The sequence below is a fragment of the Megascapheus bottae genome, chromosome 6 (assembly GCF_031878675.1).
Source record: "Megascapheus bottae isolate mThoBot1 chromosome 6, mThoBot2.hap1, whole genome shotgun sequence".
In the NCBI taxonomy this organism is placed as follows: Eukaryota; Metazoa; Chordata; class Mammalia; order Rodentia; family Geomyidae; genus Megascapheus; species Megascapheus bottae.
The window spans coordinates 64,194,253-64,207,686 of record NC_143514.1 but is presented as its reverse complement, the minus strand read 5'-3'; the positions used below and the strand labels follow the sequence as shown (position 1 = coordinate 64,207,686).

The window sequence follows — 13,434 nt, the reverse complement described above, 5'->3', positions numbered from 1 at the left end:
AGCCCTGGGGGATTTATAGAATGGTATGTCAGGGATTGTCTTGGGAAAGTCACAGCCCCTTTTTTGGTATTTTTTTTTTTTTTGCCAGTCCTGGGCTTGAACTCAGGGCCTGAGCACTGTCCTTGGACTGTCTCAAGGCTAGAGCTCTACCACTTGGGCCTCAGCACCACTTCTGGCCTTTTTTTCTATGCATATGGTACCAATGAATCGAACCTGGGACTTCGTGCATGCTAGGGAAGCACTCTACCACTATGTCAAACTCCCAGCCCAGTAAAAGCCCTTTTAAGCAGTGGCATTGGGACCCTCTCCTTTCTGGAAAGATCTAATGAATATCTGGCCCAATATTCTGGTGAGACTTATCTAGGAATGCCAAGCTGCAAGAACAGCTGGGCATCTTATGTGAAGAAGCTTGGCATGGGAAAGGCTAGGGGTATCATTTGCTTTCTTCTCCTTCTCTTCCTCCTCCTCCTCCTCCTCCTCCTCCTCCTCCTCCTCCTCCTCCTCCTCCTCCTCCTCCTCCTCGTCCTCCTCCTCCTTCTTCTCCTCCTCCTTCTCCTTCTTGCTGGTATTGGTGTTTGAACTCAGAGTCTCACACACTTTATTCTACCATGTGAGCCATGTCTCTAGTCTGGCTTTTTGTTGTTGTCATGAGGCTTGAACTCAGGGCCTGGGCACTGGCCCTGAGCTTTTGTGTTTAAGGCTAGTGTTCCACCTTGATCCACAGCTCAACTTCTGGTTTCCTGGTAGTTAAATTCCCTTTCAATAAAATAACATTGTGGATGGGTTCCTGGGTTGGACACTGGAACTTTCACAGTTCCTCACATTGGTTATTTTGTTAGCATGCCAGTGAGTGTCTTCACAGACATTAGCAGTGAAATGAATTTACTAATAGGAAAAGTCAGGGGACTGAGTGGTGTCTTTAGGAAATGGGGAATAAGACTACCCCTACCCAGCAGGCAGGACATGGGACAAGTTGGGGAGACACTGGGAAAAGAAGGGAAGCATTTGAGGTGCAGGAGTCTCAAACATGAAAGAAAAGATCAGAAGAAGGGGACTGTGAGCAGGCAGGCATGGAATCAAGTGTTTGGATAGATGTGTGTGCACAGGTTACTCCACAATGCTATATCTCTCCTAATTCTGCAACCTCTTGCTGCATGGACTAGCTGTGTGAGTCTAGCCAGGGGAAGAACAAGGACTCATGTCCAGTTGCCATCTCTCCACCTGTAAGGGATGGGATAAGACTCCCAAAGACATGAATCCTTCCTATTTTGTGGTCACTTTCACCCCCTCCAGTCAGAGTTCCACCAGAAGCCTTCCCTGATACCATGTTCCATACCTGAGCAGTGGGGGAGGGAGCCCGTCCAATGTCCATCTAGCCCACACATTCGAGTGGCATTTCCCACCAGAGTCCGCTTGCCGGTACAGCTGTAACGCACCACCGCCCCTACAGTATAACTGTCTCCAGATATCTGGGAATGAGGAGGGGATCCTGGATGACCGCAAGACACCACTGTGGGGAATAACAAACATCTCAGCAACTCCACAGGGACGGATCACCATCACTTTGCACTGCTAGGCTTCTTGTGATGGGGGCAGGGAAGAAGGGAAACTCTGGATTTCGACTGGAGCATAAATTTTCAGCATCAGATGGTGCCTGCTCACCTCATGGCATAAATTTCCAAGTCAGCCAAGTGAAGAGTAATACCTGCTCAGCACATAGTAGGTCTTTTCATGAGGATATGTGAGGGACTGTCTTCAGATGTCCTGGTCCTGAGCCCTTCCCCAAACTTTCTTTCTTTCCATGTGGTCCTCATAACTTTTCCTAACAATAACTGATGCAGCTAACTGCTTGTGAAATAGTTTCTATGTACCAAATAGCAAATGAACCATTTGTGCAGATTTTTTTAACTGCTTAATACTTTGTAGAATTAAATATTAGCATCATTTTCATAGCTGAAGGAATCATAATTCTGGAAGAGGAGCAAAGTTCTCCCAAATCACACAGCTTGTTAAACAACAAAATCTAGAGCTGGCATTCAGGCCAGTTTTTTTCAGAGCTGGGCATTTCTGCTTCAATTTCCCAAAGGAGAGAGGGTTTGGATATTTCTTTCTTCTTTTTATTGCATAGGTGATATACAGAGGGGTTACAGTTACATAAAGTAATCAGTACATTTCTTTTTTTTTTTTTGCCAGTCCTGGGCTTGAGCTCAGGGCCTGAACACTGGCCTTGGACTTTCTCAAGGCTAGAGCTCTACCACTTGAGCCTCAGCACCACTTCCAGCTTTTTTCTATGTATGTGGTACCGAGGAATCGAACCTGGGTCTTCATGCATGCTAGGCAAGCACTTTAACCACTAGGCCAAACTCCCGGCCAGTACATTTCTTTTTGAACAGTGTTACCCTCTCCCTTATTTTCCCTCATTTTCCCTACCCTCGATTCCACTCCCCCAAAGTTCTAAAGTTCATTTCCAATGTAGTGTCTTGTGTGTATCACTGTTGCATTGGTTTACCCTTGTCCTATGTCTCATCATTTCTGTGATTCCCCTTTCCATTCCCAAATAAGATAAACATATGCAATACAAAGGGAACCGAAATAAAAAACAGTGACAACTGGGAATAAAGGGGGGATGCAAAAGAAAAAAAATAACTGCAATAGTACATTAATGGAACAAAAGCCTGGAAGCAATTCAATGAGAAGGTACCTTCTAAAGGTAAGGAACTTTGAAGGTTGCAGAGATTGGTGGCAATAGTGGAAAGAGGGAAGGAATTAGCTTTTAGACAGGAAGTGAGCACATGAATTGGTGGGGCAGCTTACCAAAAGGTCTTGAAAAGGGTCTTGATGGCCAGGAATCAGCCAGGGCCAAAGCCACAGGGACTCCTCAGAATGCATACACTCACATGCACATATGTATACACACATGTACATGTATACATACACAGATATACAGGCATGCACAGTACGTGATGTGACATGTCACACCCTGCCAGTCACTCCACACAGGTGCATCTACTCACAGAGACACTGTGGGCGGGGTCGGTCCCAGGAGCCATCTCCCTGGCAGCTGAGCACTGGGGTGCCCAGGAGATAGAAGCCATGGTTGCACTGATAAGACACAGTGGTTCCAAAGCTGAACCTGTGTGGACCACTGGCATGGACTTGGCGGATGCTGTTTTCTTGGTGCCCAGGATCTGTACAGTTGATGACTGTAAGAGAATGAGATAATTAGAGGTAGAAAGTAGGATAGGAAGATTTTATTCAGCTTTCAAATGAAAACTCAGAAGGCTTGACAGAAATACATTCTCAGCCCAGCAAAATCTCCAAAGCTAGTTGACAAGGCAGGTCTATCTACAGGGATTAGGCAGTAGGGAAAGTGGTCTTGAGGATGCAGGCTCCTGATCTCCTAAGTCACCTGGTCAGACGATTCATTTATTCTTAGAAAGGCCAGCTGGTCTGGCCAGACATACCCTCTTTAGAACCCTTACTAACTGCCAGTTGGGACTCTGCTTTCTTCCTACACTTGCATTCCTGGAAGGTACAACCATCTCAGCATTGTGTACTTGATCCCTGGCCCAATGCGGCTCTCACAGCAAGTTTGTCCACTGTAAAAGTGACACCTTTGAACTGACTTGAATGGCAGCTGGTGTTTTTTGGAAATAGGTTCAATCACTTCTATGCATATATCAGGGAACCATAAATGTCCTGGGAAATATAATTGATTTTAAAATGTTCAAGTGTTTCCAAAGCACTTCAAAAAAGTCAGAGCAAAATTTTAGCATAATGACAATATTAACCACAACCTACAATAAATTCTTTGACTTTCAAAACACTTCCATGTTCATTTTTTTACCCGAGTTTCATATTCAGAATGGAGTGAGCCAGGAAGATAGCCTTTCCTCTTTGATAAGGCTCTATCCAGTGGTTTTGCCTTTGACAAGCCTCTGACTTCACTGCCAAGAAAAGCTTTTAAAAGCTTTAGAAGTTTCTTCCTAAGTAATCCAAATGAGGCCAGAATATCTTCTGTGCCATCTGGCTCTTGAGTCTTTGGTTTCCTTCATGTCTCTTTCATTTTAATTCTTAGACTCCTCTGCTGTTTTACTTTTTAATCCCAATTCTGCTGCTTTCACATTTTCCTCAGGCATAGGGCTCTATCTAATGCAGTTACAAAGAAGCTTCAGCAGCTATTTTGCAACCATGGGAAAACGCCAAGATGTTGCTCTAGACCTCCGTGGGCACTACAGAAACATTACTGTTTCTATATAAGAAAATACACTTCAGTCTACCTTTGTACTAAGAAAAATAAAATCAATGGGACTTTACAACAATGATAAATTATTTGTTCCACAAAATATAAGAAAGCCTTGAAAGATGAAACTAAGTTTTGACTTTCTTATGTAACTCATGTTGAAATTATATTTAGGGGTTGGAAAAAACCCTCATCTGTGAGTTCTTTGTCTGAATGAGAATACCATCAGGACTGAATTCACTGGCCTTTACTCCTGGGTTATAGAAACACAGATGTCAGAGATAATGATGAAAGCAGGGGGACAAGAAAGGCAACTCACTTCTGCAGGTGGGTAGTGTATCACTCCACTGCCCACTGGCTAGGCACTGGGACCTAGCAGGCCCCTCAGCTATGTACCCAGGGTTGCAAACAAACTTGACCACATCGTTGAGGTTGAACTGGTTGCCCTGAGTAAGGCCATTGAGAGGGTTGCCTGGGTGGCCACAGGTAATTGCTGTAACCAAAAGAGAAGATAGGTAAGCCTTGCAGGTGTTACATACCTTCTAGACTCATCCTCTTCTCTCTGACATGACATCAGAACTGGGTCTCCAGAGAAAGGAGGACTTGGCCATATCAATGTGGTTAGTGGGAGAGTGAGGATAAGCTTCACAGGGTTTGTGAACCCACTGTTATTACACACATAGGGTTGAGTACAGGCAGGCAGCTTAGATGAGGATTCATCACTTTCACTAGATTGGCAAAAGATCATGAGATGCACTATACCCCTGAAGATTAGAAAGCACTCATGGGCAGTTAGAGAAGAATTTCTGGAGATGACCACCTTTGGGGTGCCACCTTTTAAAATATGGATAGGCAAAAGTATGTAAAAGGACTTGAAGAGGGGTCATACAAATCTAGCAAAGCTTGGCAGTGTAGGCAGTGGTCACCAAAGCTAGGGGGGACAGTCCCACCTCATGTTAGATTCCCCAATAGGTAAAGTAAGAGGAATATAGAAGAGTATCCATCATTGGGATCATGGGTGAATGAGAAGCATCTCCTGCTGAGGTGCAGCTCTAGTTTATTACCTGCCTTACAAGAAGCCTCAGGAGCACCTGCTTCCTCTAGGCACCATCGCCCTTCCCCCACACTAGTTTCTTATGCCTTCTGGGTCCTGTGTTTGCTCTCTACTTATCTCCAGATCTTTTCCTGCTTCTCTCAGGCAGCAGAGTCCCTGGGACAGTGCATCATGGAGGAAGAAGACAGGCTTCTGTCAGAAGATAACCTTCAACTGTGAATAGCAGTTCTTTGCTGGGGCTCCAACCCACATCCCTCCCCAAATTTACCTGCAGATTCTGCACTTGGTAGACTCTACAACTGCATGGCCAATTTCTCAAAATAAGCATTCCTCCAGTCAGTTTACTTTTGCTGGGAATAATACCAGCTGCAAAGGGGAGGGAAAGGCATTTCTAGGAGAAAAGTAGTTGTCTTGCTTAGGCCTGAGAACTTAACTGGGGCTTGAGCACGTGGACTCCTTTGCCCTAAGTTTCCCAATGGTGAGATCATAGCACCTTCAATTAATGCTTATCTACAACATCCAGCACAATGCCTGGATCTGGAAGGTGCTAAGGAAGCATGTGTTGACTATGCCTTATAGGCCAAGGGAGGCTGCAGAAAGGTCAGGGAAGAATAGAGGAGAGGTAAAACTAGACTGAGTTATCTGAGGGGGAAGGAGGAATAGGGATTCACCCTGGCCAGTATGAAGCTTCTTTCTGCTGCTGAAGGGAGGGGAAGAGAGAACGAAAGAGAATTAAGACAGGAATGGAAGTGTGGGTGGGAAAGCAGGAAGTGGAAGGCCTTATTGTCTGATAGATACTATCACCTTTGCAACGTAAGAGACCAAGATCATTCCACTGTTCAGGTTTATAGGCATTAAAATATTTTGATTCTCTTCCCTCCCATGGTGGTGCCATCCTTTTCTCTATGGCAAACAGACTTTCAGAGATTTAATGAGACTTGTTCAGTGGGCTCTATTTCTAAGTGATTCTTCTGAGTTCTGAATCCTGCTTTTCTGATTGCAGGCCATCATCCTTATGGCATTTTAGCTGTGTGTTTATACTACAAATAAGGTGGTGGAGTGTGGATCTGTAGAAGACAGGTAAAAGTGTAAAGCAGCCAAGTGGAGAAAGGTCCTGAGAGCTGGTAGAGGAAGTATAGAGGAAAGCTGGGAGAGTGAGAGTTGGGTTGATACTGGGAACCTTGAATTTTTGTGTGATGGAAGTAAGTACTCAGCATAGAGAAAATATGAAATCTTATTCTCTTGTTTCTGCCTTCCTTTCCAGCGAGCACACAAAATCTGTGATCCAGGAAAGAATGGGGCTTGGCACAGGGATAATGGGTTCTGCGGTATGACAAGTGGCAGATAATCCCTGCCATTGTTGTGGTTTTGTATCGTTGTCATAGTTGTCATCATCGTCGTCATTGTCATCATCATCATCATCATCATCATCATAGCATCAGCAGTGTTGCCAGTGTAGCACTGGTAACATTCCAACCATTTACCTGTATTAATTTGTTTAAAATCACAGTAGCCTCTGAGCTTCCTGCTTTTCAGAGATGAGGAAATGAGGACCGAGAGAAAGCAGCAGACTTGTCTGCAGTCATAAGAGTCATGTGACTGATTGCAGGCCATGCTGGGATGTGAGCCCAGGTGGTAATCCAGATCCACACCTGAGGGTTTGACTCTGGGCTGTACTGATCATTATTATAACACAGGCCTCAAGTTGAGCATCATTAAGATAGGGCCAAGTATCCCACACCATTTTCACACAAATATCTTAATGTGACAATTTGCTGAAGGCATTTGAATCTGTGTCCTCAGATGGAAATAAATGTAATTTTTTTTAAAAAGACACATCTAAAAGAATTATTGGATACAGATGGGTCTTGCTTCTATAAACCTAATACTTAACAAGTCACTAAGATCATTTTTCACCCACTGGCACACAAAAGGCTCATTATTTTATTGCCCTTACTTGCATATGAAAGATCAAATGAAGATGAAGAATTAAAAAATAAAAATCCATGTTATAAAAATTAAGAACAAGTCCTTGCATTTTACATAAAGGCTCTCATCAGGGAACTTTAAAAAGTGAATAATTTTCCAAATTACTTCTAGGCAGCCAAGGATAATGATCACCTAAATCCCCAAAATGAAAATTAATAAGAAGAACAAACACAAGTACAAAGAAACCCAAGTCTGTAGGATAGCTACAAGACTGAGAATGCTACAAACTTTAAATTACTTGGAAACAGAAAAACAAGCACAGTGGACCAGGATTAGTATTTAGAATTACAATAGAAGAAAAATGTTTCAGAAGTAAAACAATGAAAAGGTCTGCATATTCAAATATCCATAGAATACTGAGAAAAGGTCTCAGAACAGTCAGTATATGATAGTAAAAATATTAGGCTTTAGGGAAAAAGGTAGAAAAATAACCAAGAACTATGGAAAAATCACCAAATAAATTATTAAGATAGAATTAAACTAATTTTATAATTCTAAAAGCTGAATTCACAGACAGAGGGTACGTGGCAGTTACCTGGGAGAAGTGAGAGACATGGGGAGACGTGATTAAAGGGTTCAAAGTTGCTAATATTACACAAAATAAAGTCTAGAGTTCCAACATGCAGCATGATGACTATAATTAATAATAATGATGAATTGTATCATGGAAATTTCCTAGAAGAATAAATTTCAGGTGCTCCTATCACATATACATAAAGATAAGTATGTGAAAGGATGGATATGTTCATTTGCTTGACTGTTGTAATAATTTCACTATGCATGCATGAGTACAAACATTTATAATGCACACCTTAAATAGGTATAATACTGAGACAAAAAAGAAGACAAATACATAAAGCAAAATAAAATGGAAGGAGCATCCTAGAAAGTCACAGCAATAATTGGTAATAGAGGATTTTATATCCAATTTTGCTGTCCTTCCAGGTTTTTATTTTGTGATACTGGCAACTAAAACCTAGGGTCTTGAGCTCTACTACTGAGTATACTTCCAACACTCTTTAAAATTATATGGTAAAGAAAAACAGTTTAAACTATGCAAGAAGTTGGGGTACATTAGGATCATAGTGAAGAAAGACTGAACTTTACTAAAAGATAACTGAGAAAACTTCAACATTTGTGAATGTTTGCTATATTTAAGTATAAATCTAGGAGGAGGGTAAAGGTGAAAAAAAAAGACAGAAGCATAATATGGAAATACTATGATAATAAATGTCTTATGTCCTGACAAAGCAGAAACAGTGCAACTAAAAATGAAAGGGGAAGATAAAGGAGAAAAGAGCGTTCAGTAAGATCCTAGATTGTGGTCTGGCCAATATGTGAAAGTCAAAGAATGCTATTAAATATTGATAAACTAGAGAATAAAAGGTTAAATACTGAAACAGGAGGCATATGGCATTACAGTGTTACAAGTATAAAAGTAAGCAAAAGGAAAAAGATCTAAATTTTGAGTGCCAAAAGAACTGTTTGAAAAGCAAAGAGCCAAGCCCCAGAGCTGGTGGTTCATGCCTGTAATCTTAACTACGCAGGACGCTGAGATCTGAGGTTCACAACTTAAAGCCAGCCGAAGCAGGAAAGTCCATGAAACTCTTACCTTCAATTAACTAGTAAAAAACTGGAAGTGGAGCTATGGCTTAATTGCTAGTGTACCTTTGAGTGATAAAGTTAAGGTCCTGAATTCAAGTCCCAGAACTGGGGCATGAATATGTGCGCGCACACACACACACACACACACACACACACACACACACACACACACACACACAAGACCTAAAGGTGGGCAATATAGATCCATGAAAGAGTAACAAAGGAAAAACTACATTCAAAAGACAGAGCATCAGACATACTCAAATAGGTACAGGACAACCTAAAAGCATAGAGAAAAAAGGGTGAAGTAGGAAACAGTCTAGTTCCAGCCTAGGCTCTCTGGTAGGAAAGGAAGGTAAGCTAGAAGATAGTACATGCCTCCTGTGAGCCTTAAACCCAGTGCTTAGATTTGGTGTAACTGTGACTTCCCATGTGTGGTACAGTAACATCAGAAAAGAAAGATTTTTCCTCTCCATATCTTAGAGGGTTATATTAAGGTGCTGCCTTGAGTGAGGGAGCCTATGATCTAAGACAAAGCTACTCTGGACACTTGAAAACATGAAGGAATTGCAGCTTAGGGGGTTGTGGTATACCCTGCCACAGTGTGTCACAAGAAACAGTGTGGACAGGGAGAATTTTTTATGTGGACCTGCTGAGAAAGCTTGAACAGTTATGGGCTTAGGGAATGAAGAGCGCAATGGTAAGTGGTCTTGCCCTCCCTGGTGATTCAGTATGCTGAATCCCTTGCTGGTAGAATGTATGGCATGGAGCTGCAGGTGTCTGCTACCAGTTGGTTTTGAGAGTTCTAAGCACAGGACCCAGGGATACTATGATCTCCTCCAACCTCCTCCTTCCCTCAGAATGGTGAACTACAAGGTCAAGTCTGAAAGCATCGAGACTAGCTGGTTGAGTGTCCAAGTCTCTCAGCTCTTTACTGTCACTGACGACTTCCGTGTTCTGATATTCCAATGCTTTAGAGGAACTCCATAGACTTGGAGTCTTGCTGCCCTTGGGGCACAGTTTGGTGACTTGTGCAGCAAGTGGAAACCTGCTTGACTCAAAGACCATAGAGCTCATGTGGCTAGTAGTGGCTTCCCGTATATAAATTAAGGGAATATTCTAAGCTAAAAGCAGAACAGACCACTGAATTGGTCCTAGCCTCAACACATATAACAACAATCTGTAAACTAGGAACTACAAGAGACTCCACCACACTTTGGGCAAAAGACTCTAACAAACATTGTTATGAGAACTAACAGAAGACTGAAACTGATTTCTGTTCTCAGTTGGGAAAAAAAAACCCACAAGTGGAACCTTTGAAGATACAGCCATATTTGAAGATAGCGTCTGAATAGTACTCAATTGGTCAGGAAATAATAACAAGAATTGAGAAGTAGTATTGCAATAAACTAAAAAGCTTCTGCATAGCAAAGGGAACAGTCACTAGAATGAAAAGACAACCTATAGAATGAGAAAAATATTTGCAAGCTACTCATGGACAAAGGACTAATATCTAGAATATATAAAGTATAAAAAAAAACACCAAAGAACTAAACAGACAGTTCTTGAAAGGAGTACAAATGACAAATAACCTCATGAATAAATGTTCAACATTTGTGGTCATAAAAGAAATGTACATCAAAACCACAAGAAAGCCTTCTATTTTTCGCTTTAGTTAATTCTCAGATAGAATCTTCTTACATTAAGACTGGACTGGCCGTGGACTGTAATCCTCCTATCTGCAGCATGTCTTGCAGCTGGGTTTGAAGACATGCACAATAACACCTGCCTTATTGATTGAGAAAGGCAAGGTTCTACCACTTTTTTGCCTAAGAATAATCTTCCCAGTCTCTACCTCCCAAATAGCTGGGATACAGAAATGAGCCATAACACCCAGGCTGATACTGACAGTCTATTACCACAGTCAGAGATGACCACCAAGAAAACAAACAAAAGCAAATCCTGGCAAGAATGTAAAAGAATGTAAATTAGGGCCAGGAGTTTGGCCTAGTGGTTAAAGTGTTTGCCTAGCATGCACGAAGAGGGTTCGACTCCTTGGCACCACATACATAGAAAAAAGCTGGAAGTGGTGCTGAGGCTCAAGTGGTAGAGCTCTAGCCTTGAGAAAGTCCAAGGACAGTGCTCAGGCCCTGAGCTCAAGCCCAGGACTGGAAAAAAAAAGAATGTAAATTAGTGAAGTCAATATGGAAATAAGTAGGAATGTTTAAAAAACCCTGAAAATAGAACTACCATATTATCTTGTATACCACAGTTGTACATATATCCAAGGGAACTTAAGTCAACATATAATAGATCTACATCCATGTTTATTGCAGCACTATCCACAAGAGCCAAACTATGGATCCTGCCGAGGTGCCTCAAAACAGATGAATGTATAAAGAAGGTGTGGTGTATATACAGAATGGAGTATTCAGCCATAATGAAGGATGTAATCTAATTTGTAAGAAAACAGATGGAACTATAGATCCTGCTGAGATAAGACAAACTTGGAGAGAGATAAATGTCACATGGATATGACACATTTTGTGTATATGCCATGTAGAATATTGAGACTAAAATATACTAATATGATTGTAAAATGGGGATTTTCATAAGTTATGTATCAGGAGAACATATTTGTGAATGCTTGATTACTTGAGAAGCTGAGTTTGAGTTGCAGTTTCAGGCCAGCTTGGGCAGCAGAGTCTGTGAGATCCATTCTTAACTCATAGCTGAGTACAGTTGTTCATGCCAATATCCCAAGCTATGTGAGAAGCTGAGACTGAAAGGGTCTCAGTTTCAGGACAGCTGGGGCAGAAAAGCCTTAAGACTTAACAGAGGCACATGCAGTGGCATGTGCCTGTCATCTCAGCAATGTCAGAATGTCAAAACATGATCCAGGCTTGCACCTGGGTAGGAAGTCAAAACGAGTCTCAAAGCTAGCAGCCAAAAGCAAGGCTGGAGGTGTGACTCAACAGTTGAGCCCCTGCCTAGTAAGGGTGAGTCCCTGAGTTCAAACTCTAATATTGCTCCCCCCCCCAAAAAAAAGGGAGACTGTGAGGAGGAAAGGACAGCATTATGGGGAATAGATAAGAACACATTACATTATATATTCATGTGTGAACGAAGCATAATGGAACTGGTAAAAAAAGTGAGGGGGATAAGAAAGAGTAAGGTGTGAATTAGATCAGATACATTATATGTATGTGTGGAAATATCAATGAAATTATTCAATTAATATGCAATAAAAAAAGTCAAAGAAAGGATGTTATGTGAAGATATACCATAAATATAATATTTTATACATAATTAGATAAAACATGACATAATTAAGATTGAGCATGTGAGACCTATCAATTATATAAATGAGTTTAACCTACCAATAGAAATATTTCCAAGTTGGATCATAAGGCAATGCCAAATTTATTGCTGCACAAGAGAGTCATACTTAATTTAAGAAATTCATCCATCATTAAACAGATGGTTGAAGGTGTAACAGGAAAAAGATGGGAGTAGGAGTTGTAAGCTTAAGATCAAGAAAATAATGTTCAAGCTAGAAAGTTAAAAATGATGAGGATGACATCTTTTAAGGCTAAAAGTGACACTTTGCAATAGAGATACAGTACTTTTAAATATCTATGCACCAACTATCATAGCAACTATCTTTATGCATTAGAATCTACAGACATTCAAAGAAAAACACAAAATAAGTGTCAGAAAGGCCATTCTGCCAAGAAATTTAAAAAATAAGATTCTCCTATTAAAAATATCATAGGTTTAAGGGGAAATAAATATCTAATCTGCAGAATTTCTAATAAGTATTCATAAGAAAGATGAGACAGTTAAAACTATTGACCATAAATGTCAACCCTTATATCTATAAAAATCAAAATAAATTAAAAAATGAAATAGGGATATTAAATACTCAATCCAGAAATCTAGAAAACTGACAGGAAATTAAAACAAAAGAAATCCCAAGTAATGAGATAATAAATGTTAGAGCAGTAATGAGTGATGTAGAGACCTGAAATAACAGATGTAACAATTTCATCTCCCAACATAAAAAAGAACACGATACAAAACCCCTAGCTAACATCATCAAGAGGGAAAGGGAGAAAGGCCATGTCAGATCTGAGCCCACAACTAGGGAGAGTGGATGACATACTTACGCACACAGAAAGGAGTCTTGCCCGACCAGTGATGGTCTTGCTGGCAGATGCGCACAGACATGCCAATGAGGCGGAAGCCCGCGTTGCACTGGTACACCACACTGCCCCGGTAGTTATAGTTCTCCCCGTTGATGTGTCCGTTGACAATGGGCTCAGGAGTCCCACAGTGTCCAGCTTTGGTGAAGAGAGATGGAGGAGAAAGTAAATTAGGAGAGGCTTCTAGAAAATGAGGTAGACAGCTTGGTCAGGATAGGGAGAGACAAACAGTGGGAAAAGGGCCGAATACCCAAAATATCCATCATTTTTCCATCTTTTCTCGGTGTAGTGATCCAGGAGTGACTTCAGGAATTCAATACAGAGGCTGGAAATGTGTC

General features: G+C 41.2%; 1 protein-coding gene across 3 annotated transcripts in view; it reads right to left on the bottom strand.

Annotated features, from left to right (window-relative positions):
• Positions 1 to 13,434, bottom strand: part of Csmd2 (CUB and Sushi multiple domains 2) — a 501,465-nt gene that overhangs the window by 25,350 nt on the left and 462,681 nt on the right. For all 3 annotated transcript variants that reach the window (XM_090335284.1, XM_090335282.1, XM_090335283.1), the window contains 4 exons: positions 13,061 to 13,234; positions 4,563 to 4,736; positions 3,015 to 3,203; positions 1,337 to 1,510 (listed from right to left, as the gene is read on the bottom strand). In XM_090335284.1, the coding sequence (XP_090191410.1) occupies positions 1,337 to 1,510; positions 3,015 to 3,203; positions 4,563 to 4,736; positions 13,061 to 13,234 (711 nt within the window). The remainder of the gene's footprint in view (positions 1 to 1,336; positions 1,511 to 3,014; positions 3,204 to 4,562; positions 4,737 to 13,060; positions 13,235 to 13,434) is intronic.